At 53.3% G+C, this 23,701-nt stretch overlaps 10 protein-coding genes across 10 annotated transcripts; 2 read left to right on the forward strand and 8 right to left on the reverse strand.

Annotated features, from left to right (window-relative positions):
• Window positions 1–1,018: 1,018 nt before the first annotated feature.
• On the reverse strand, window positions 1,019–4,221 carry LDX57_001053 (uncharacterized protein; the record flags this gene model as incomplete). The annotated part of the gene is made up of 2 exons (XM_046082696.1): window positions 1,786–4,221; window positions 1,019–1,716 (listed from the first exon to the last, which is right to left on the reverse strand). Exons 1-2 carry the CDS (start codon window positions 4,157–4,159, stop codon window positions 1,019–1,021), a joined length of 3,072 nt encoding a protein of 1,023 aa, XP_045938653.1. The 5' UTR covers window positions 4,160–4,221.
• An 839-nt stretch (window positions 4,222–5,060) lies between these two features.
• On the reverse strand, window positions 5,061–5,765 carry LDX57_001054 (DUF4149 domain-containing protein; the record flags this gene model as incomplete). The annotated part of the gene is made up of 4 exons (XM_046082697.1): window positions 5,061–5,227; window positions 5,289–5,574; window positions 5,642–5,675; window positions 5,734–5,765. 4 exons carry the CDS (start codon window positions 5,763–5,765, stop codon window positions 5,061–5,063), a joined length of 519 nt encoding a protein of 172 aa, XP_045938654.1.
• A 363-nt stretch (window positions 5,766–6,128) lies between these two features.
• YKU80 (ATP-dependent DNA helicase 2 subunit KU80) lies at window positions 6,129–8,833 on the forward strand (the record flags this gene model as incomplete). Its single annotated transcript, XM_046082698.1, has 11 exons — window positions 6,129–6,257; window positions 6,317–6,371; window positions 6,419–6,485; window positions 6,535–6,602; window positions 6,657–6,825; window positions 6,876–6,936; window positions 6,992–7,525; window positions 7,579–7,964; window positions 8,028–8,239; window positions 8,297–8,763; window positions 8,816–8,833. 11 exons carry the CDS (start codon window positions 6,129–6,131, stop codon window positions 8,831–8,833), a joined length of 2,166 nt encoding a protein of 721 aa, XP_045938655.1.
• Window positions 8,834–9,016: 183 nt separating this feature from the next.
• On the reverse strand, window positions 9,017–10,245 carry LDX57_001056 (Qc-SNARE protein; the record flags this gene model as incomplete). The annotated part of the gene is made up of 2 exons (XM_046082699.1): window positions 9,017–9,068; window positions 9,122–10,245. 2 exons carry the CDS (start codon window positions 10,243–10,245, stop codon window positions 9,017–9,019), a joined length of 1,176 nt encoding a protein of 391 aa, XP_045938656.1.
• A 127-nt stretch (window positions 10,246–10,372) lies between these two features.
• Window positions 10,373–12,341, reverse strand: LDX57_001057 (uncharacterized protein). Its single transcript, XM_046082700.1, has 2 exons — window positions 11,946–12,341; window positions 10,373–11,770 (listed from the first exon to the last, which is right to left on the reverse strand). Exons 1-2 carry the CDS (start codon window positions 12,188–12,190, stop codon window positions 10,675–10,677), a joined length of 1,341 nt encoding a protein of 446 aa, XP_045938657.1. The 5' UTR covers window positions 12,191–12,341; the 3' UTR covers window positions 10,373–10,674.
• Window positions 12,329–14,394, reverse strand: dps1 (putative aspartyl-tRNA synthetase Dps1). Its single transcript, XM_046082701.1, has 2 exons — window positions 13,186–14,394; window positions 12,329–13,115 (listed from the first exon to the last, which is right to left on the reverse strand). Exons 1-2 carry the CDS (start codon window positions 14,179–14,181, stop codon window positions 12,438–12,440), a joined length of 1,674 nt encoding a protein of 557 aa, XP_045938658.1. The 5' UTR covers window positions 14,182–14,394; the 3' UTR covers window positions 12,329–12,437.
• A 207-nt stretch (window positions 14,395–14,601) lies between these two features.
• LDX57_001059 (uncharacterized protein) lies at window positions 14,602–15,909 on the reverse strand (the record flags this gene model as incomplete). The annotated part of the gene is made up of 3 exons (XM_046082702.1): window positions 14,602–14,806; window positions 14,860–15,340; window positions 15,396–15,909. 3 exons carry the CDS (start codon window positions 15,907–15,909, stop codon window positions 14,602–14,604), a joined length of 1,200 nt encoding a protein of 399 aa, XP_045938659.1.
• A 576-nt stretch (window positions 15,910–16,485) lies between these two features.
• Window positions 16,486–17,833, reverse strand: LDX57_001060 (putative HAD superfamily hydrolase; the record flags this gene model as incomplete). The annotated part of the gene is made up of 3 exons (XM_046082703.1): window positions 16,486–17,257; window positions 17,312–17,614; window positions 17,691–17,833. 3 exons carry the CDS (start codon window positions 17,831–17,833, stop codon window positions 16,486–16,488), a joined length of 1,218 nt encoding a protein of 405 aa, XP_045938660.1.
• Window positions 17,834–18,103: 270 nt separating this feature from the next.
• On the forward strand, window positions 18,104–19,829 carry LDX57_001061 (F-box domain protein; the record flags this gene model as incomplete). The annotated part of the gene is made up of 3 exons (XM_046082704.1): window positions 18,104–18,480; window positions 18,551–19,313; window positions 19,749–19,829. The coding sequence occupies 3 exons, from the start codon at window positions 18,104–18,106 to the stop codon at window positions 19,827–19,829; spliced, it is 1,221 nt and encodes a 406-aa protein (XP_045938661.1).
• Window positions 19,830–20,242: 413 nt separating this feature from the next.
• Window positions 20,243–23,347, reverse strand: SEC21 (coatomer subunit gamma; the record flags this gene model as incomplete). Its single annotated transcript, XM_046082705.1, has 6 exons — window positions 20,243–20,475; window positions 20,538–21,353; window positions 21,411–21,758; window positions 21,824–22,790; window positions 22,865–23,175; window positions 23,272–23,347. 6 exons carry the CDS (start codon window positions 23,345–23,347, stop codon window positions 20,243–20,245), a joined length of 2,751 nt encoding a protein of 916 aa, XP_045938662.1.
• Window positions 23,348–23,701: the final 354 nt, after the last annotated feature.

Raw genomic sequence — 23,701 nt, forward strand, 5'->3', positions numbered from 1 at the left:
ACATAAAACAGTTGAATTTCTTCAACTCTGCGAGATCTACGAGATTATTCCTTTCTGTTTTTTATCTCATACAACGGATATCTGTCAACCTCTTGATGGAACCTCTTTTCTTGCATATAAATAAAAATTCAAGACAAAAAACAATGAGATATCTCAGTGAACCGAAAAGCCCGGAGATAAAGCAACTTTTTTGAAGAATATCGTGGCCACGCGCGCGGAAACCTTCAAGCAACGGTGTATACGAGAATTCTTTAAAAAACGCGGAATCTTCCCTCCAAATAGATCGTCAATTATTGAAGCATTTGAAGAAACTTTATCACCGATTCCGTTGATATCAGCGCCTGATCTTCGGCCATATGGAAAGACTACACCTCCTCCAAATCCTGTTTCTTCAAGCGTTGTAAACACGCCTCCAAGAAGCTCTATACAAGCTCAAAAAAATGAGAAGAAGATCGTTCAAATCTTCACGAGCGAAGGTTTGACCCCGAAGATCAAGCGTAACCTTGAGCGTATCCTACATCATGCGAAGATTCAATGTGAAGATCTCGCGAATACGATCACTACTTTTCAACGAATAGAGGCGCTTTCGGGCCGGCGCAAGCGAAAATCAATTAAGTGAGAGGTAAAGGGCCTTTCGGATAGTGGAATATTGAGTGTAAAGGATGCAAATGGCTCTATCGCGAATAGATGAGCGAAAGAGGCCGCCAGCAAGGATAAGAGGTTGAATAAGGCGTATAAAGAGAAATACGGTTGTTTATCTCCTCAACCTGCAGTCCCTGATGCAGAATCGGCTACTGATTGTATTGATAATATCGCTTGTTTTGATCCTCCGCGTGATTGATTGATATATATAATTTTATACAAATTGCTTCATTTCTTCCTTTCCGGTGAAAATTCCTTTCCGCTGCAGACCACCCACCGGCGGAAGGCGGTGGGTGGGTCGGCTCAACTACGGCTAACCCACAAATCTGAACCTCCTCTTTCTCCCTAACCCTCATCGCCCTCCGCGTCACCGACCCTAGGAAGCCCACCGCGATGCACTCACCCCTTTCTTCTCTGCGGGCGGTGCCTTGCTAGCCTCTTTGGTCGAAGCAGGACCGGCCCGCTTCGACTCTGACAGTCCTGGGGAGACTGGAGGCAAGTCCTTGGCTTTTTCCGCAGCCGCAGGAGGGGTGGGAGCATCGGTCCCAGACTGAGGAGCCCACCTCGAGTGTGCAACCCCGGGAGCAACTTGAGCGCTGCTCTCCTTTACCGGGGTCGGTCTCGAGGGCTCTTTCCCAGCCGCTACAGGGACACTGGTGCTTGAGGGGGCCCTTGTTGGCTGGCTGGCGCCCGGTGAGCCTTTCGACTTCTGCAGGTCCTCCTCGACCAAATCGGACCATGATTCCGATTTGGCGGCTCCTCCTGCAGGACCCGAGCCTTCCTTAGCCTTTCCCTTATCGACGAGGGACAGCGCCTTGGAAGCTTCTTCGGGAACTGCAGGACCCGGAGTCGCCTTGGTCGGGTCCTGCTTCACCGGTGCCAATCCCCCGACTTCCGTCTTCGGGTCCGGACGTACAGGAGGCCTGTCCTTCTGCACCTGCGACCTGAGAGTCGCGAAAACCTTGCCGAATGTAAGGTTTTCTTCGACTACACCAGCGCGGTGTGTCGGCCGACTCGTTTGGGCGGGCAGCTTCGGAAGGTTAGGGAGATTCTCGGGAGAGAATCCCGCCTGCGCTGTAGTGGAAGTATTAGCATTTGTTTCAGTAGTGGATTGTGAAACTTGAGCAGCAGTGAGTAGCTTACTGGAACCCTGGATACCAACTGCTTGGGCGGACGGTTGCCTGGGCACGGACTGTCTCGCAATCCCCATGGCCTGGCTTGTCGATGGCCCCTTGGCCTCGATCTTGGGCCCTGAAGGGCCCTTAGGAGCTTGGGGAGCATCCTTCGAGCCCTGACCACCGAAGATCCTCACATCTCCCTTATGATCATCGGCCCAAAAGGCCGATGATCGCCCAGGAACACCCTCCGTTGGAGTTTGGGGGGGTCCCTGCGAAGTTCCCGAGACCTGTGAAGTCTCGTTCCTCATGGGCTGTTTGCCCTTATCCCGTGTCTGAGGGACAGTAGGGCTGGCGGGAGGGGGGTTACTGGCGGGGGCCGCATAGATCGAGCCCGCAAGGCCTCCCTGCGGCTTGAAGACGTCCGGCACCATGCTTCGAGAGGGACCAGCCTCCGAATACGCCGGACCGACCTGGGGTGCATACCGCGAGCTCTGAAGACCCGGGGAGGGCCTCTCCAAAGGTTTGGAGGCCTCTCCCACATTGCCTTTGGCGGGAGCGGTAGTCACCGGAGATGCAGGACCGGTCCGGGGTGCGGGAGTCGACACCCTGGGCCCGGCGTGAGGTCTCTCCTGGGGCTTAGGCACATTCTTCTCCGTCTTGTTGGTAGACGGAGGAGCTGTAGGAGATGCCATGCCGAGATCAGAGACCTCCACGCTGCCTTGAGGATGAGAAGCCGCCGAGGATTTCGACTTGCGCCTGCGAGACCGTCTCGACTGCTTGGGACCTGAGGAGGACCCATCAGGAGATTTGGGGTCCTCTACCGTCGGGCTTTGAGGAGGAGCGGCCAGGAACTGAGGATGGGCGGCTGGGGACGGCGCGAGATTGGTAGGGCCTGGATCAGGGAATTGAAATGAAACCTGCTCCATCACAATCCGATCTATCTTGTCCCAGACGTACGACCGGATATCACCAGAGCTCAAAAAGTGTATCTCACGATCGATTAGCTCTTTCAATAACCCATAGGCCCACGCCTCAACACGTCCTTCTCCGACGAGCTTTTCGAACCCATCACGAGCCTTATCGGTGAATTCATTTGCCAGCTCACGTCCCGTCTGTTCCACTTTTCCCAGTTCACTGGCAAATCGACCCTGCAAGTCCAAATTCTGAAACTGCGCGTTGAACCTGTCGTGCACTTGCTTCAACTCAGTAGCCCAGCTCTGCTCAGCAGTTTTCAAGCTCGCGTCGAACGCTTCCTTTCGGGCCTTCATATCCTCTTCCTGCTGTTTCAGAGCAGAAAAGTGCCCTTGAACTCGGTCTCGCAGCTGTTCCAATTTAGCGTCGACGGTCTTGCCAGCAGTGATCTTCCTTTCGGTTAAGGCCGTATCGAAGTCGTTGAATCGGCTTTCCAGCGAGTTCGCACGCTCTTGGAACTTGCCCAAGAGTTGTTTGGCATGATCTTCCATGTCCTTGCCAGCAGCGTTCTTCACTTTAGCCAGTTCCGTTTCGAATTCTTCCGTCCGATTTTGCAGACTCTCCTGCGGCTTCAGCGCGGTCACCTGCTCCTGCAGCTGCTTGACTTGAGCCTCCATGTCCTTGTCTGTGGTGATTTCTATTTCAGCCAAGCGGGTCTCAAGGTTTTGCAACTGGGCTTGGAGATGCTCCTGTGATTCCAGCACGGCCATTTGCTCCTGCAGTTGCTTGACTTGAGCCTCCATGTCCTTGTCTGCGATGGTGGTTTCAGCCAAAGCCAAACGAGTCTCGAGGTCTTGCAACTGGGTTTGGAGGTGCACCTGCGGCGTCAGCGCAGCCAACTGCTCTCGGAACACGCCCTGCGTTTGTTTCACATCCTCCATGACCTGAATCCAGTCCTTCTTGAAGTCATTCATTTGTCCAGAGACATATTCATGACTTTTCTTCATGACATCGTCGTAGAACCTCTCAAGCTCGCTCCCGCTAGGCTGGATGCGTGCTCTGCTCACTTGTTCAGTCATAGCTTTATTGGATTCGATCCACTGTGCCAGAGCGGCGCAGGCTGCGTACATAAAGCACGCGAACAAGATCGTGAGCCAGAAGGTTGATGTCAGGAGAACATAAGGACTGGGTCTATACATTCTGTTGAAAAGAGACTGGAAAAAACCCCCCGCCTCTGGCCAGGTTTGGGAAGGAAAGGCATGAGTAGGGCCTGTCTCCCTAATAGGCCAGGAAGCAGAGACTGGGGTAGCTCCGGAGAGGGTATATTTTTCTGGGAAAGATTTCATGGCATGGTCGGCGATGGAGTGTCTGAGGCCTGCGATCTGGAAGGGGATGTCGAAGGGGAAGTCGTAGGATTCCAGCAACGGTTGGAAGAGAGTGTACATAGAGACCAAAAAGGTCACTGCGGTCATGAAGAAGATTTCCATGGCGTCAGACTGTCAGCCTCTGTGACCTGAGGTTTAGAGATGAGTTGTAATAGATGTAAGGATGTGAAGGTGAGGATGTAGAATGTAGATTTAGAGTTATGATAGGGATGGGTTGGATACAGCTTGGGTAGGGTGGTCGGAAAGAGAGTGAGAAGGCGGATAGATGCTGGTTCGGCTGCAAAGAGAGATGAATCTGGGGGAAGAAGAAAGGATGGAAATGGGAGGGGAGAAAGGGCCCTTTTATAACCAGCGGGGGGCAGGCATCAGGAGAAAGGAGCTTCACGGAGCGTTCCTTTACTTCATCTCAACTTCACGGAACTTGCCTCTACAATTCCCGATTAGGACAAGGCCATTCTCGGTTCCAAACAATTCCTCGAGGCCCCTGCGCATCTTCCCTTTGCTTACTGGGTCGTGCCTTGGCCACTCGATGGCTCCAGCAGGAAGGTTCCAGTAAACAAGGACATGATGATGTATGGGCATACCTACGCGTCCTCGCCCTTCCGGATCGCCTGATGTCTTGGAAAATCAGAGAATCTTTGCCAGAGGTTCGTTTTCTGTGGGAGAATGATTAGGGAGATACTGGGGCTTATGGGTAGTGAGAACTTCGGGATGCGGGTTCTCAAATTACGAACTAGATAGAATGAAAGGAAGATAAGGACTTCGAGATCTGTGCTTCAACGATGTATTTCTATCTTCAGGAACCAGGATTTCAATTCAGAATACTGCCATAGCTTTCCACGTACTAAAGCCCATCCTCTGAATCCAGTTCCGGAATCATATTCAATTCAACTGCCCAGCGCGAGAGATGATATTCACTCAGTAAAAAGCGCTCCCAAACCCAGCATGCAGTTATGTAGATGTATGGCACAATCCACTGCAACCAATACATCAAGCTTCATCCCTAGGACAGCCGCTTGCTCAGAGACGCGCCGTAGTAGATAGTAGCGCCCAAGCAGATCAAGTTAGTCAAGCTCGACAGGCCGTGAACACGACCAAATTTCTTGTTCAGGGCCACCATCTCCTTGGAGTGGGGAGCGGGGTCGTAGCTTCTCTTGCCGTCGCGAGTTTCTATAGCAAGTCAGTGCGCGATTTTCTAAAGACAAAGGTAAAGCAAAGTGAACGAACGTACCCTGGTGCTTCCGCTCCTTCATGGTGTTGACGGTCAACGGACGAAGTATAAACATGTTGATCAGTCCAGTCACCGCAGCAGTAGCCATGGGGATCAAAGTGCCACGGTTCTCAGAGGCAAGAAGTCCAGAGATACCGAGAGGCTGGGCCTCGCGAGAAGCAGTCAGAGCCACCAGGACAGGGAGGGCACTCTGAATGGAAAAGTAAATAGGGAAAGTGGCCGTCTGCAGGGATGCGAACTGAGGACGGGGAAGGGCTCTGAAGGCCACGATGCCGGAGACAAAGGTCTAAGCCATGTTACTATGATGGTCCTAGTTGGAGGGGCAGTCAGGTATGTAGACTGGGTTTGTTTACCTGGTAGAACTGGACACCCAGCAGGGTTCCGTAGCTGTAGACGATATCAGCAAGGCTTGATAGGATTCGTTATGAGACTGAAGAAAGCAAACCTCAGAACGTGGTAGGGGCGAATGTCAACCATGGTGGCTACTGAGGATCAACTAGCGACCGGATGTCTTGAGAAAGAAGGTAGTGTGGAGGTGAAGAGAGAGACAGATTGATTGCCTGACAAGAAAGACATGATAAGATGGGCACTTCCGGATGCATTTCCACGCACCCGCGATGAACGGGGACTCTTACTGCCACGCTGTTGTGCCAGGCAGTAGTATATGCACGCACCCTGCAGACAATGATGTCATGTGCCTGCGCGTGCGGCCGTAAGCCCAAACAGGCAATATCACGCGTCTGCCTTCGCGACTCCCGTTGGAGGCCTGATGCCAGCTCGCCCTATTTCTCGCGACTGTCGCCCAGCACCGTTTCGCTTCCAATTTCTTAATCACACAATATGGCGGACAAGGAGGCAACCGTTTACATCGTGGATGTGGGCAAATCCATGGGCGAGCGTCGTCATGGCCGCTCCGTGACCGATCTCGAATGGTCGATGCAGTATGTCTGGGAGCGCATCACCGGGACGGTGAGTTGTGAGCTGAACTTAGGTCGCATTCATCATCTACTGATCCCAAAATAATAAAGGTAGCAACTGGGCGCAAAACAGCCACTGTGGGCGTACTCGGCCTTCGGACAGATGGTGAGACTTCGGGCCATGGGCGTCCGCTCTCATACTAACGGAAATAGAAACGGACAACGAGCTCGGAGATGAAGCCTACTTTGCGAACATTTCGGTATTTTCGGGGATCAAACAGTATGCGTACCATGTCTTGATGATGGACCTGAGCTGACAAGATGTGCAGGTTCCTCATGCCCGATCTACGGAAGTTGGGTGAAGACATAAAGCCCAGTAATACAAACAGGGGAGACGGTAACGCTCAGTTGCTTCCAGTTATTTCCTAAACTTTTTCCTAATTTCTTCTAGCGATTTCTGCCATCGTCTTGGCCGTCCAGATGATCATCACTTACTGCAAAAAGTTGAAATACAAGCGCAAGATCGTCCTGGTCACGGATGGTCAGGGGCGAATGAGCAGCGAGAATCTCGATGAGATCACGAAGAAAATCAAGGAGGATAACATTGAACTCGTCGTACTGTTCGTTTGTCATTGCATATACATCAGTGCGCGCTGCTAACCTGGGACAGAGGAGCCGACTTCGACGATCCTGAGTACGGGGTAAAAGAAGAGGACAAAGACCCTCGAAAGGTACCAGTTCATCTGTATCGTACAACCTACAGTCACACCTAACGGATTGCTATAGGCCGAAAACGAGACACTTCTGCGGAGCTTGGTCGAAGATTGCGATGGAGTCTACGGAACGTTAGAACAAGCAGTGTCAGAGCTGGAGATCCCTAGAGTGAAAAGCGTCCGGGTGACAGCTTCCTTCAAAGGCTTTCTTCAACTGGGGAACTCGGAGGAATATGACACGGCAGTTCGCATCCCTGTGGAACGTTACTTCAGAACCCACGTGGCCAAGCCACCCACGGCAAGTCAATTTGTTCTGCGCTCAGATGTAAATGAGCAAGAAAATCCCGAATCATCTGCGACTCTAGACGTCCATAAAGACAGTCAGTCCACGGACGCGAACAATCTCACAGCCGTACGACCTCTGCGAACGTACCAGATTGACGACGAGAGCGCACCCGGTGGTAAGATTGATGTGGAGCGAGACCAACTAGCCAAAGGCTACGAGTATGGTCGAACCGCAGTTCACATCGACGAGACCGACGAGGGCATCACGACTCTCGACACATTCGCTGGTCTGGAACTGCTCGGCTTTATCCAAACTGATAATGTATGCCCGCCTATTCTCTCGATCTCAGCCTTAACGCTAATATACAATACCAGTATGATCGCTACATGCATATGTCAACGACCAACATCATCATCGCCCAGCGTGCCAATGACAAGGCGGCCCTCGCTCTTTCCTCCTTCATTCATGCACTTTTTGAATTAGACTGCTACGCCGTAGCTCGTCTAGTAACGAAGGAGAACAAACCGCCAAACGTGGTCCTACTTGCCCCCTCAATCGAACCGGATTACGAATGTCTCATGGAGGCGCAGTTGCCATTTGCCGAAGACGTCCGCACCTACCGTTTCCCTCCGCTGGACAGAGTAATCACGGTCTCGGGCAAGGTAGTGACACAACATCGAAATCTTCCCAGCGATGACTTACAAAATGCCATGGACAAATACGTGAACAGTATGGAGATGGTCGATACGGATGATGATGGGTGAGATCTTCCAATGTTATACTCCCTGTTTTGTGCTCTTCAACTAAACAAAGAAAACAAAAGTAACCCCATCGATACCGTCCCAATCGAAGACTCATTCTCGCCGCTCCTCCATCGAACCGCAGCCGCGATCCGCTCTCGAGCCATCCATCCCAACGAACCGATCCCACCTCCCTCCAGCACCCTCCTCAAATTCTCTCAACCCGCAGAGGACCTCGTCGAAAAGTCCAAGAAACACCTCGATAGACTCATCGCGGAAGCCGACGTCAAGAAAGGTTCGTTTCTCCCTTTATGTCCTCGTGACACAGTCTCATGACTAACCCCATCTCCAGTACCGCCCAAGACCAAGGGCCGTAAACGAGCCCGGGAGAACGAGAAGCCCCTGTCAGGTCTCGACGTCGATTCTCTGCTTCAGCAAGAAAAACGTGCCAAGATCTCGCCCAACAATGCCATCCCGGAGTTCAAGCAGACTCTGGCGCAGCCCGAAAACATCGACGTTATCAAGGACGCTGTCAAGCAGATAGCTGTCATTATTGAGGATCAGATCCGTCACAGCTTCGGCGATGCGAACTACGATCGGGTTAATGAGGAACTGGGAGTTATGCGGGAAGAGCTGATAGAGTACGAGGAGCCTACGCTGTATAACGACTTCTTGGTCTCGCTGAAAGAGAAGCTGTTGAAGGAGGAGCTGGGCGGTGATCGGCGGGAACTGTGGTGGCTGATTCGACGAAGCAAGCTGGGCTTGATCGATCAGGGGCAGTCTGATCAGTCGAAAGTAACCGAAGAAGAAGCGAAGGAGGTGAGTCTGGACCGTTGAGATTATATTCGGACAATGCTAACGCGCCATCTAGTTTATGTCTGCCAAGTGAATCCCGATGTAGCTCAAGCAGAGATCAACGATCACTAATTACCAATATGAATAACATTATCTGTGACATGATATGGACTGTCTATGCTAATATTATCAGGCGTCTCGCTGGACAGTAATGAAAACAAGCTATAAAACCGCAAACATGCAGATGTAAGAACAAGAGGAAACATCATCTCCAGACTTAGGAGATCTTTCCAATCCTCTTCTTCCCAATATCGATCTTGCCTTGTAACCTGGTGTGCACGTCAGTAACTGAGTAAGAAACATAATAATCAAGCCAACGTACCTATCTGCATCTTCATCTGCCAATTTCAGCAGCTCATTCTGGTATTCCAGCTCGGCATTGATCGAAATGCCCAACTCCTTCTGCCGATTCACAATCTTCCTCAACTCCTCGATATCCAGATCCTGCTCCTTCATCGTCTGCTTCTGCAACTGCAGCACTCCATTATTGTCCAACTCCCTCGTCCTCTCCGTCTCCTTCCCCAGCACTCGACCCGACCTCGCCGGCTTCTTCCCTGCACTTCCCACAAGCGCCTCCTTGTCCTGAATCGACGCAACCGCATGATCGACCCGGCTTTTCGCCGCCATGGCATTCAACAGATCTTCCAACCCATCCCTCTCCTTCCGCGCATTGATCAAGAGATCCTTCCGACGTCGAAGCTCCCCTTCACCTAATCCACTACCACCCATAGCCACTTTCCTTCCTGCCTTTCCTCCATCCCCACCACCAACTGGCCCCTCCGGCCCATCCCCGAGATTCTTCAACCCTTCTTCCAACGCCACGATCAGCGACCCAGCACGCACCAACGAGCTCTTCGCCCTCGCCGAACTCTCATGCTGCTTCTGCGGCGTGGTCTCCTGATCCCGTCTCGTCAGATGCAGTCGCGCATCATGCAAATGCCCCTTCATATCACGGTAACAATCCAACCAAAGCGTCGGGTCCGTGATCGCCGCCCCTCCTGCTCCGCCGCTACTACCCGGCTCCGTAATCGCGGCATGCAACCGCGCAGACGTCATCGATGGCCCCGTGCCCCCGTTGTTCTTCCCGCCCGTCGTGGCGGCCGTGGGGAGGTTCAGGAAAGCGCGCCAGGCGGGCGAGTTGCGCCATCGCGAGTCGTCGGCGTCGTTGATGGCGCGGAGGTAGGTTTCTAGGGCGATGCGGCGGTCTTCGCGCAGGGAGGCATTCTTGACTGTGTTGGAGAACCAGGATTTAGAGGGGAGGGGGGCCGGAGGGGGCGCGTTCGTTTGGTTGGTTAGGGTGGTGTGGAAGGTGGTGAAGTCGGAGTAGCGTTTCGAGACGGTGAAAGAGCGGAGAGGCAGGCGGAGGGTGATGTTGTAGAGGGTGTATGGGGGGGAGGTGGGCGAGATGCTGGTGTTAGGGATAGATATTTCGAGTGTGGGAGCCATATATACAGTGCTAGAGAGAAATTGGGGTATAAAACGGATGAATTGAGGGTTGGAAGGGGGAGGAGTAGTTTTGTTGAAGGGGAAACCGTCGAGATGATTAGATGCCGGGGTGACAGGTCGGCGAAACGTGACCGGCTCAACTGATGCCGATAAGATAAGCCAGGCGCTAAGGCTCCCCAAACAATGACGCAAGAGATCTCCAGGCAGAAAGATGATTATCAGGCATCACTTTCTGTTTTTCCTGAGCCTTGGCTCATAGGACTTGTCCAAGGCAATTATCACTCGATTGGCTTTATAAAATATTGCAGAAGCTGGGGCGCGCCAGGCAAATTCACAATTATTATTCGGAAAAGGGTATCAATATTATCAACTAATCTGGCCTCGTAAGCTCCAAGCAAGACAGATAAGAAATTTCCGATGATATGACAACTATTCTGCCAACTCGTCCCCCGATGGCCCCATCCACAGCTCCCGTGCCTCCAGCAAATCTCGCTGTCCGTAAAATTCGCCTATCACGGTGATGATCATGTCCAGCATAGCGCGAGTCTGCATGGATGCTTCGAGGGTAGGGTCTTCGGCGCTTGGCTCTGGTTCTGATGTCTCTGGCTCAATCGCCTGCGGTTCGTCCTCATTGCTTTGTATCTTCGCTTGAAGTTGAGCTTTCGCCTGCTCTAGTTCGTCGGTAGATGGGCCTTCCTCCGCATCGGGCATGTCCTGATCAGGAGCCTCCGCTGAAGGATCACTGGCAGCTGTAGGCTGGTCCTCGGATCCCTGCACATGGCCCTGTTCGTCTGCTTGGTCATCCTCGTTAAACTCATCGTCGGATGCGTCCCCTCCACTCTCGGCGACCGATCGATTATTCTTCTCGTCCTCCTCCTTCATCTTCCGCAGAATCTTTACGGCGCGCTTTCCCAGCTCGCGAATCTCGCCTACTTCGTCCGTTCCCAGTTGTCCGACATCGCGACACCTGCTCAGCAAGCCCCAGGCCCAGGCCCCAATCCGTCGGATGCGCTCTGCATCACCGCTGCGTACGTTTTCGGACATCAGGCGCGCCATGATCCCCAGCACTCCCAGGACACTATCCATATCCATACATGCCAGCTGCACCGTCTGAGGGTCCACTGCTAGCAATAAACGCCGCCATTCCCTGCACGCGCTCTTCGAGTGTCGCGGAAGGCTGATCGGGTGGGTATCGTCCAGCGCGGCAATCGCAGTCGACGGGGGTGAGCACTTCAGAATGGATCGAAGGAGAAGAAATCGGTGGCGTAGAAGATTGTAATAGCTAGCTTGCGCGTCCGAGTATGTCGTCTGGGCGATGTCTAAGTGACCTGTCGCACCGGTCGTGATCGATGCGGACGCGGCATAGACACCATCAACGTAAACACCCTCGACGATAGTCTCTTTCTTTTCCACGATTCCCTCGCTTGGTTTTTCTTCGGTTTCGGCGTTCGTTATCGTTGGTTCGTCGGTCGACTTTGTAGGCTTAGGAGCGTTGAAAAGGAAAGGTAATGAGTTGGCTTCGGATCTATTCTCGCAACACCGAGGCAGCATTCATCAGCTCTTCATCCAAACCAAACTATCGGAATTCGTCATGGGCTAAAGAAGGATCAAAATAGAGGGGCGCGCAGGCATTTAGCAAGCGGGAAAAAACAAGATCTCGGACAAGCAGGCGCCATAAGCACGGGAGGGACAGAGCTTACCGGACCATGCGAAGATACTCCAATCCGTCTTCTGCGGGACCGTAGAATAATTCATCATCTCCGGCGGTGTCGAGCCCCGGAAAGGCGCTCTTCTGTCCGTATACCGGGTGGTTGCGCGGGCGCTCGTACGGAGTCACGGCGGGTGGCATGTCCTCCTCGTCATAGTCAGCGTAGGAGGCGCGGGGGCGTTTTGCATGCGGCGATGAGCCAGATACCGACTCGGATGGCCTTCGCTTGTCGGGCATGCTGGACCTGGGGGGGGAAGGTGAGAAAAGAAAGAGAAGAAGGTCGGAGTTGAATAAGATTTACGGAGGATGATTTCGGGGAGCTTGGGCCACCCGTTTTACTTTTAGGCTTGGCTCCCAAATCTCCACTTCTGAAAGGCGAACTAAAAAATCGTGATGTATTGTAGTACTTCTCTTGGTTTAATTTTACTTTCTCCTTCCGGCCCAGATTCCATCCTATCCCCGCCTTTCTTTCAATTCTACGTATCTAAGGGCGCAAACGCTGAGGGTCACGAGGGAACAAGGAGGTCAACCGCACGTTCGGCAAGCCCAGGAAGAACATGACAATCCGGTTCAGACCCAGACCACCACCGGCGTGGGGAGGGCATCCTTGGCGGAAAGCATTCAGGTAGTCCTCGAAGCCCTCCTGGTGGGGGTTGAGACCCTTGGCGATCATAGAGGCCTCCAGTTCCTTGATGTCGTGGATACGCTGGGCACCTGACATGATCTCCTCTCCACGCATGAAGAAGTCATACGAGTTGGAGAATTTGGGGTCCTTGGGGCATGCCTTGGTGTAGAAAGGTCGCACGGCCATGGGGAATTTGTCGAGAACGTAGAAGTCGGTATCGTACTTCTCGCGGATGATCTGACCCAGCTGCTTCTCCATTGCCGTGGTGAAATCGTTCTCGAACCGCTCCTGCTCGGAAACATCGACTCCGGCCTCCTTCAGCAAAGCAACACCATCCATGTAGTTCATCCGCAGCGCCTTGCCGTCCTTGGGAAGCTTGAAGTCACCCGCCTTGGGGTACGACTTCTGGATAGTGGCGATCTGGTCCTTGTATCGCTCCTTGAGCTGGGTGAGGATAAAGACGAGAAGGTCTTCAGCGAATTCAAGCACCTCATGGTAGTGGCCGTGGAAAGTCTTCTCAAAATCGAGACCGGCGAACTAAAAGACTGATTGTCAGTACATGCGCACAGAAGCAATGAACATCCGCCTTGAGAACTGGATCCCGTACCTCGGTCAAATGTCTGTGAGTGTTGCTGTCCTCGGCACGGAAAACGGGGGCGATTTCGAAGACACTCTCCATGTCACCAGCGATACACATCTGCTTGTAGAGCTGCGGGCTCTGAGCCAGGTACGCGTTCCTCTTGAAGTACTTGACCTCGAAAACGCCGCTGCCACCCTCGGTAGCGGCACCCACCAGCTTGGGCGTGAAGATCCACCGCGAACCACTCTTCAGCATGTACTCCGAAAACAGCTCTGCGACTCCGCTGGAGATCCAGGTGATCGCCTGGCTGGTCTCCGTTTGTAGGTCGATCACACGGTTGTCGAGACGAGTCTTGAGCGTCACGATGGGGGCTCCGTCCGCATCAACCAGGTTACCCTCCTCGGTGGTCTCGGGAGGCGGACGCTCGGCATCCTTGACTTGCATGGGCAGTTGTTGTTGCGCTTCAGCGATGATGTAGACTTTGCGGATGTGGATTTCAAGGTTGCTGAGGGAGGCGGAGTTGATCGGAATCTCGGGCTTCTTGACGATACCGGTGACCTGGACAATAGAGTTGACGTTCAAGCCACCGGTGAACTTCACCATCTGCCGGGAGATGGGCTCTGCGGCGGCAATGACCGCCTGCACCTTCAGACCCTGCTGTCTCAGCATCAGGAACGCCAGCTTGGCACTCTGCACTCGGGCATTGTCCACACGCGCCACAACGGTGATCTCCTTCTCGTAGTGATCGTCGGTGATCTCGGTGAACCGCGTCGAGGGCAGCACGTCTTCGGACTCGGGCATCTTGCCGTACAGATCCTTCGCAGTATCGTTGGCATCGGCGGCAGCGGCCTGGGCCTTCTCCTGGGCAGCTCGAGCAGCCGCCTTTTCGGCCTTGGCCTTGTCCTTCGCGGCCTTCTTCAGCGCACTCTTGCTCATCTTACCGTCGGCGCCCTCCTCGGCGGGGGCAGCGGCATTCTGAGTCTCTTCGGGCTTAGGACGAGAGGGCAACTCGGAGTCTGCCATGGTTGTATAGCTAGTGGGAGGAGTTTAGGGAGTAAAACCAATCGAATGGCGGGGAGTAGGGACTCAGGGAGCTAAAAAGCGACGATAAGCACCGGATGACGAGGAAGCAGCTCCAACCGTCCAACTGGCACTTTCGAGTCACCGATTGACCCCCCCGCCGGCTGCTGTCCAGCCCTAAGCCCTAAGAGGGGGGGACACTCGTCACCTGACTGGCAGCTGCGGCCCGAGATGCCTGGGGCCGCCAACTACTAGTTACTGTCCCCGAATAGTCTTTGTCTACCAAACCAATAATAGTATTGTCATTGTTACTTGAACTTCTAGTGATATATGTCTGCATTTCTGCATGCCTGCCTTCTCAATCCTACTCAAACAGTGTCTTGGATAGAACCATGTGAGGTGTGACTGGCAAGAAAAAGTTGTCTATCCCAAAGTAGGTTGCCACGGGTTGTCCACAACCGGTTCATCTTCGTCAGAATCGTGTGGAGTGTCGAGAACCATCTGAAATTCCGTAGAATCCATTTGATCATTTATAGTGGTAATCTCCCTCCGCATCACTTGCTCAATCATGCGGTATACTAGTCGTTCGCAGCCTAATCGAGCATGTTGCGTTACGAGATTTTGCCCTCTTATACATCATTAGCAAAGCTATGAGAATGCTCTGGAAGGGGATCTGCATACAAATACTTGGTTTTGTTGGCAATGCAATGCCCATGTGTTCCGGCATTGCCCCGTGTAGCAGCATGCACGACTCGAGCCGCTCTTCCTATGGGCCGACCAAACAGGGCGCGTGCCTCTTCTGTAGCCTGGTGGACCTCTGGTCCCCATTCTCGATAGATGTTCGAATGTTTCAGAGTGCCTGGCCAAACCGTGTTGACAACAACGTGGGTTTCGTCTACGGGAGCCAATGATGCATAGTAATAGACCCAAAAGGTCGTAAGCAGCTTGCTGAGATGAAATTGATGCCCGCTATTGAACGTGATTCGATTGGCAAGCCGTGCACGCAGATTGCTGACACTATCAGGGAGCTGAGTTCCATACCCATTGCCCAACCAGTGACAGGTGACGAAGGTGACGTGAGAGAGCGAGCCCGAATCCCTTCCGGTGTCGCTAAGGATTTTCCTAAGGGCCATGAATATCAAGCATTGCGAGTAGCAGTTCACTGTTTCATTGTGGGTTAGCGGGCAAGGGTATTGGACGTATGAAGACAGACATACCCTGCATCATCCGCTCGGTCGCTTCACTGGCGTCATCAGGACCATCGCATCCCTGGAAACCCGGGCAGAATGTTGCCGCATTGAAAAGAAGCACATGAAGGTGGGGGCAATCTGTCGTGATTCTCTTCACAAAGTCCCTTGTCATCCCCCTATTGCTGAGATCGAGCTCGTGCAGTATGAATCTGCAGCCGGGATTGGCTGTATGTAGGTGGTGATCATTTCGGAGATCGTATTCAAGCTTGGCCAGCTCATCACGGCATTTTCCGGTGAGATGGATACATGCAGCACCATTCAATACGAAGAGATAGGCTGTTCTGCGTCCCAGTGCACCCATGGCTCCGATAATCATGACGGTCTGCCCAGTGTACGCCTCGCTCCCGGGAGGATCATATACAGGTTGTCTCCGTGCATGGGTTGTATGTGTGTTCACCCATGCAGGTAAGCCAGCAATGGGCTTGTTCGTAAGTTTGCGCTTCACGAACTTGAGGCCTTTTCTCAACCCATGCTTAGCCATGTTGAAAGCGAAGTAGATATTCCAGGGGGAATGATGACGTAGAGAAGAGTGGGCGCAATAGAGATAGAAGACAGGAGGTGATGATATGGGTTAGTGGGTTAAGTCTGGAGATTTGGATCTTTGTTGATCTCTTGTATTCTCCGTTGTTGTTCTCTGGGTAGGCCATGGTCTTGCTGCCATGGTTGGCAGGCTTGAGACTCCGCGGTCGTTCTTTCCTCTGGAAAGGCTTTTGCGAATGAAGGAATGAGCGCTCTAGCCAGGCGGCAACGCGAAGTGTGTGCGGAATACGCTCACGAGACTGGTGCTAGTAGAAGAGCAGAGGAAAAGGATCTAGACCTAGGGAGTTTCCTGATCTTGCCGATGACATCTCACGCATGGTTCTATCAAGGGCAATTTTCTTTCAGTATCGATACAAGAGACGTTCGATTAGGCAAGCATGTATCAGTGGAGGCTCAAGAAACAGATTGATTTGGTATCTTAGCGTGTAGGGTCTCCAGTAACAAGTAGATGCAAAAACCATGATTCTGTACGGAACACGCTCGCCAGCCCATGCACATTCACAGCCCGCTCAGACGCTTACCATTGTGACATCTTCAGTCCATACTCAACAGCCTTCTGCACGTCATCCACGACAGTCTTGGGTGTCCATGTCGGCTCCCCTCCACTGTAGACGCCAGTTCGAACAAGTAGCGAATGCCACTGGCTACCATGTGCACTCCGATACGTGTTGGCTCCCTGAATATCTGATTCCGGGTTATCGCCCACCATATAAACATTCCGCAGCGGCTGCTGGATGTTTGCGCCGAATGCCCGCGAGCGGTTCCTTAGTAGCTGGTTCTCCGCGAACTCATACGTCCCCTGGTACGGTTTCCCGATGATTGTCTTCTTCAGCTCGGCACCCTTGCTGGGCCCACCCGTGATAGCGGCCCAGGTGCCGTCCAGCGCCTCGCGGAACCCACCCTGGCCGAGACGCGGGAGGTGGTACGCCGCAGCCCATACCAGGTCCGGGTTGGAGTAGTAGAGATGCGGCTGGCCGTCCTGCAGGTATCCTCTGTTCGGAAGATCCGTGCGGCCGTTCTTCTCCGAGACCGTGCCGAGCACGCCATGAGACGAAAGTAGGACATCTAGGATGACCTGCGCATCGAGGGCCCAGTCGCGCGGGTCGTTGAAGACGAAGACGGCGTCGATCTTGAGACCCTTGGTTGGGTCTTTCTGGTCGCGGGGGCTGAATGGTGGGAGGGGCCGCGTGAATCCTTCGTAGTAGTTGCGGAATACCTTGGAAAATGGCCAGATAGTCGGATTGGCCATGAAGATGTCGCCGGGGGTGACCACGTTCTTGAATCCGTATCTAGATTGGATAATTAGTGGGTGGTTGTGCATCGTCAGGGTGAGGTTCATGTACTTCTCCGCGACCTGGCGACAGCCATCGCCCTCACCTCCCACTACCAGCACGCATTTGTGCTCCAGGGCGCTCTGTTCATCCGGTCCCCGCACGAGCTCCGCAAAGGGAGAATGGCTCTGGATGATCACCGAGGGATCCAATGGCACTTGGAGCTTCTCGCTGATCTCTGCCACTCGCTCCGATTCGTGTTTCCCACCTCCGTTGGTCAGGAGAATGAAGGGAATTCCTTGATCCTTGAGAAGGGCCAACGACTCGGCCGCTCCGGGAATGGGCTTCGAAGATCGCAATAGCACGCCGTCAATGCTGGAGGACACGATCAGCCATTCATCATCTACGGCTCGAATCGATTGTACCCATTCAATTTCCTTAATGTACTCACTCGAAGGCAAACGCGAAGTCGGGGACTCGTGGCGATGAACTGGCTGTTTGAAAGGTTCGGCGACCCGAGCCGGTCTCTAGAAAGGAGCGATTGCATGCGCGCTGGACGAGGCCGAAAGACCTCCAAAGCCCTTGGGGTCTCATAATTATGTACAAGAAAAGAAAAGTGTTCCAATTGGGTTGGGGGGGGATATATAAAAGGTAAACAGTGAAGGGTGAAGAGAGGCCAGATAAGTTGGGGGGAAAACCGGGGAGCTCCCCCGGAGATATAAATAACCAGGCGGCCACATGATATCACTTCATCCTCCGTTCCTTTTCTTATCCACCCACTGTCCTCCGCAGCCTCACCCACTTCTCCCCTCCCCCCACCAATCTTCGATCATCTTATCATGGCATTCGACAGCTCAAACCCCAATGATGCATGTCTCTCCAGAAATATATCTCCCTACTGAAATTGTCCTCCACATCGTCGGCATCGTCGCGGCCGATGAGTCCCGCCGCCAGGAGACTCTACATGCCTGCTGCTTGGTATCACGACAGTGGTACTCGGCGGCGATCGCCCCGCTGTACGAAAAGCCTCATGTCGGCACTGGAGTGGCCTTTGGGAAGTTCACGGACACAATCAGCCCTCCGATTGGGGCGCGCAAGAGCAAATTGAACCTAGGCAGTCTGGTGCACCGGCTGGATCTGAGCGGTCTCGTGCATCACAGTTCAAACAGTCTGACCGCAAGACTGCTGGGTCGCGTCAAGGAGAACCTGGAAGTCTTCATTGCGCCCAGAGTGTCCTTCTCGTATGTGCCCCGCCCATTGCAAGCTGGCCCCTCGCAATCAACCTCGCTAACCAAATCCCCCTCCATCCAGAACAAACAGCCTCCCCGCATTATCCAAATGCACCAACCTCCGATCCCTCGACCTCTCGCTCGTCGGCGACCCCATCCCGTTCACGAACCTCAAACAAGCCCTCAGCCGACTCCGCAAACTCAATACCCTGCGCCTCCCGCAATCCACCAGCCTCACATCCGCCGAATCCACCTCCCCCTCGACCACCGCCGTCGAATGGCCTCCGGAAATCACCCGCCTCCAACTCAGCGGACGCTTCAACCCCCTCACCATCCCGACCTTCGCCTGGCCCGCCTCCCTCACCAGCCTCAGCCTCAAGAACTGCGCCGACCTCTCAGTCAGCAACCTCGGCAGCCTACTCAGCAGCCCCCACCTCAACCACAGCCTCCGGCGCTTTAGCATCTCCGGCGCGAACCGCGGCCTGCAGCCAGAGTCCATCAACGCGATCCTCGCTTTCCTGCCGGGTCTGACCACCCTCAGCGTCCCCGGCGATATGGTCGATGATACCTTCTTCGATATCCTATGTCATATGGCGCCGCCGGTGGCGCTGGAGGAGCTAGAGTTTGCGCATCCGAGCCAGGACCCGAGCCTGGTGTTTTCGACCGAGGCATTGATCCGCGCCTTGGGGTGCGGATTGAGAGATCTGCGAGCTGTCGGGTTCGCGGATATTTTCTGTACAGAACAGCGCATTAATGAGGACGAGGAGCTCGAGGAGATCTTGTTGAAGAGGGTGGCGGAGAGACCGGACCCGCCGGAACATTGGAAAGAGGATGAACATCTGCTGGTGGGTGTATATTACCTTTGAGATGATGTTGTCTCGACAATGATCTTGATATAGATGTTTTTTTTTTTTTTTTTTTTTTTTTTTTTTTTTTTAATACTTACTCGAAGAACGCGGTTATGATTAATGAAGCCATGTCATTGAAGAATATCGAATTGCTTGCTTCTCATTTTTTTTATCTCCTACATGATATTCATCACTTATTCTACTCTACCGCTAGTATACCTCTATTAACCCAAATTTAACCTTACTATAATTTCATACAAGAGAACAACCCACCTCCATTCCTTAGAACAAGCAAGAGAGTGCCAATCACTTCCCCACCAGAAGATACTACAATGCCCTTCAACCAGAGCATACTCCTACCCAAGCAGACCAAAGAAGAAAATATAACTAACATCATCGCTTTTGACAACTACATGAACCCGGCCCCCTAAGCCCACGGGCAAAGACCCATATATCCTACCAGCCTCCCGGGACAGCAGCGACGAGCAAGCCAGGAAAAAGGGCGATGGGTAATACAGAAGAACAAAACGGAGAGAGATAGAACAGATGCAATCATAAAAGACAAGAATAAGAGAAAAAGAGAAGAGAACAGCATGATCAACCAAGACCAAGTTTGTTAAATGGAAGGAAGAAAAAAAAAGAATAAGAAATGAATAAATAATGAGTTTGGACGCCTACAAAAGATATTCATCGCATCTAGCTCGACACCTGCATTATAAACGGGAAAAGAAAAAGGGGGAAGGAAAAAGTGGGAAACAGGAAGAAGATGGGTTTAGACGGGGAAAAAGCAAAAAGGAAACAACAAGTCCGAATCTCTCATAATGCAGGACTCATCATGTATGAAATGCGCCTCCAAGAAACACGGCCTTCCCTTTCTCATTACAATTTACAACTTGCAAACACAGCCAAAATGGAGCGGCGTTCGATCAAGTCAGGGATGCGATCACGGCAGGCGCGACGCCTTCTTCCTCGGCCCGGACGGTGATCTTCGTTGTCACGCCGGCCTTGCTGGAGAATGCCATCTTGATCAGAGCTGCCACTCGGCCGCCCGACACGGTCTTGCCGAACAGCTTGAGAGTGTGGGTGCTGTTGCTCAGTGCCACATCCGTGCCTTCAAGGGGCTGCAGGGAGAGCGTGGAGATGAGTTGTTCCGTAGCATCTGGGGTTGGTCAGTATCGAACTACTTCGCAATGCATATCTTAGGGGTTTGAATTAACATACCTGAAATACCCTTCATGTTGCTGAGTTGCAAGGTTTCGCTCTCTTCCTCACCGTTGGCACCGGTCTGTTCCCAAACATGGTCAAAGCTGCCGGCGAATGTAGGAATGACATAGTCGCTGCCCGTAAGTTCCAAGTCTTCCACCTGGTATTCGTCCTCGTATCCACCCTCCTCGGGCTCGCCGGTCGTGGGGTCGATTTCCTTGCTGGTGAATTTCAAGACGTTCGTAAACGAGGCGACAGCAACGCTGTTCTCGCCGGCAAGCTTCTTGAACGTAACATACACGATGCCGGGTTCGTTGGTGGGAAGCTTGGGTGCAGGGACGATGAATTCCTCTTCCAGGACATCCTCCTCGGACGGCGCCGCAACGATAGTTACGTCTTCCAGCACAGTATCGGGAAGGGTGTTCTTGATATCGTATTGGATGACAATGTGCTCTTTGAAGACATGCTTGACTGCCGTGACGACGTATTCCGTCTCGCTCTCGGTAAGTTCGACGGGGACAGAGGACTTGAGCAGCGTTCCGTATTCCTTGAGCTCGGGGATCTGCATGAGCTGCTCGGCGTACTTCTGAGTGGCAGCGGCAGTAGCGGCCTCGGCCACACCGTTGGCCTTGCCCTTGGGAGGTCCGGTCGACGGAGCCTTGAGCGTGGGCGTTGCGGTCGTGAGCTTCTTGGTCCGCTCTTCGGCCAAGGCCTGTTCCTGCGTAACGACGGGGACCGTAGCCACGTCGAATGCGGCGGCGAATGTTGACTTGTCGTTTGACGTCACGTACATGACGAGCTGATGTTCAAAGGTAGAAAGCGAGTACATGGAATCTAACCAAATTAGTAAACAACGCCGATTATTACGCATGGGAATTATGGGAATCCTACCGTTCTTGATGAACGCCGACGCGGCCTCGTCCTCCTCAGACATCAACCGAAGGTTGAGAGCAGCACGGTCACGGACCTCGTCATCGGTGTCATCCAGGCAGCGAGTGAGAAGAACAGAGACACTCGATTTGACTTCGGGGTCCTTCTGTCCCACACCAAACTTAGCCAAAGCCGTGACAGCGGCAGCCCTAACAATGGCGTTTTCCAAAACCACCCGGTTATAGATATAGCGGATATACTTGGTAGGGTGCGAAGTCTTGGGGCCTTCCACACCGAGAAGATGCAGGACACGGACGGACAACTTCGTGAATTCGCAGTCCTCGATGAACTCGCAGAGGTGAGCAAGCGCTAATTTTCGGTCAGATTATGTCCAGGTGGTCTGCAGGATGAGATAATGGGGTGGGGGGGCTTACCATCCTCTTTGCTGTCGGGAACAAACTTGATCAGGTCGAACATGCTCTCAACAACGCTACGCTTGAACTCGTAGCCACCCTCATCCCGCAGGATTCCACTCAGGAAAGCCAGCATGCCAGCCTGCTTGCTGGGGAACTTCAAGCAGAGCGTCCGGATAGCCTCAACAATGGTTATCTTGAACTCATCCGTGATGTCGGCCATGAAGCCAGAGATCTGCTTCATCAGGCGGTCGACGCTGGCCTCGTTGCCCGTCTTGAGCAGGGTGGTGATCGCAAAGGTGGCAATGGAGCGGTTGGAATTCGAGATCAGCGACTCGATGTCGGGGTTGCACACATTCACCACGTGCGGCTTGAAGCTGGCAAAGTTGTGGAGGATACGGATCGCGGCGAACTTGGTGATCGACCGGGGAGAGGACAGGAACAGCTGCAGGACATGGACCGCCTGGGAGGCCTCGGCGTCGCTAACATCGCGCATGTCGCAGATAGCCTTGGCCGCTTCGAAGTTGACCATCTCGTGCTTGTGTCGGAGCCAGCCATCAAGCATCTGCATCATAGGCTTCCTCAGGCCCGGGTCTTCCTCAGCCAGCTTGGCCGCTAACCGCACCAGCAGGACCAGCGCAGCGGGGCTCTTCACCACACCGGCAGCGCCATACTGCTGGACCATCTTAACCAAAGCCATCCGGTCGTGCGAGCGCATCTGGTACAGGAGACCAATAGCATGGTACTGGGTCATGAAGTTGGACTGAGAGATGGCATGGGCCTGGGAGCTGCCGCCGAAACCAAGGAAGCCGGTCGACTGCTTCGAAGACGAAGCGGCTTCCTGCGTCTCACTTTGCCATCTGCGGACAACATCGCGGGCGATCGGAAGGAGGTGGTAGGAGGAGACCAGGGCGGCGGAGGAAACAGACGGGGTCTTGTCGACAATAGCGGTCTTGATCAAACGCTCAATTCCTTGTACCGTAGTACCCTATTTAATCAACAGTCCCCATGGTTAGCCCTTCTCCTCAACACGGTATACAATAGGCCAGCGGAGGCGCTTACATCGATGATGCGGCACAGGGCACGGATGGCATTCGCACGGTAGACAACATCACTACCGACCGCGGTGTCCTTCATGATAATACTAGTCGACATGATCACATCCTCTGCGGTGTTTGCCAGCTCCTTCAGGATAAGGTAGACCATCTGTCGCAACGAGGGATCCTTGTTCTGGAACAATTTCGAGATACCGAAGAAAAGGGTGGTGGCCTCGTTCGTCGGGAATTGCTCCCCGGTGAACAGGAGCACCGCAATCTTGGTCAGGAGGGTACGGCATTGTCGAGGGGAGATCGGCGAGGTATTGAACAACCGTGCTATACAGGTGGAAAGAAAGACACGGACAAGTCAGCGGCCATTCCGAGGTTCAGGGAGGGAGGGGAGGGAACAATTCTTTGGGCCGGGCTCCTTACCATCTTGGAACACGGAGGTGCGATCCAGCTTGATCATAGTCTGGTCGGCGTCCTCATCTTTCTTCATATAACTCATGATGACGGGCTGCGGGAATTGCAGCAGGGAGAGACTCTCTCTATGTCAGCGTCTAAACGAGGAAAAAGCGAGACCCCGAACAGGTGACGTCGGAGTCAATGGGCGAATAAGGGCGGGTCAAGTATTATGGTTTAGTCGAAGTAGGCAAGTCGATTGTGCAGGCGGTGTGTTTGTGTGTAGGCAAGCAAACGAATTACCGCGCCCTCATTATCCTCAGGGAGATAGAGGAGAGGATGACCGGAGACGGCGGGAGCGGGTGAAGAGGGAGGGGAGGGAAATGACACAGGTAGCCCCGAAGACGCAGAATGAATGGATGTTTTGCCAGGGCGTCGGAGGAGCAGCTCCATCCCTCAT

Source organism: Aspergillus melleus, assembly GCF_016097325.1.
Source record: "Aspergillus melleus strain CBS 546.65 chromosome Unknown contig1, whole genome shotgun sequence".
Taxonomy (NCBI): Eukaryota; Fungi; Ascomycota; class Eurotiomycetes; order Eurotiales; family Aspergillaceae; genus Aspergillus; species Aspergillus melleus.

What these genes read in the sequence shown, in the direction of transcription:
- LDX57_001057 (XM_046082700.1), bottom strand. Translation starts at nt 12,190, where the DNA reads ATGCCCGACAAGCGAAGGCCATCCGAGTCGGTATCTGGCTCATCGCCG. An exon ending in GAGTATCTTCGCATGGTCCG is followed by an intron (nt 11,771 to 11,945) that starts GTAAGCTCTGTC and finishes TTGCGAGAATAG; the next exon opens with ATCCGAAGCCAACTCATTAC.
- dps1 (XM_046082701.1), bottom strand. Translation starts at nt 14,181, where the DNA reads ATGGCAGACTCCGAGTTGCCCTCTCGTCCTAAGCCCGAAGAGACTCAG. An exon ending in CTCACAGACATTTGACCGAG is followed by an intron (nt 13,116 to 13,185) that starts GTACGGGATCCA and finishes TCAGTCTTTTAG; the next exon opens with TTCGCCGGTCTCGATTTTGA.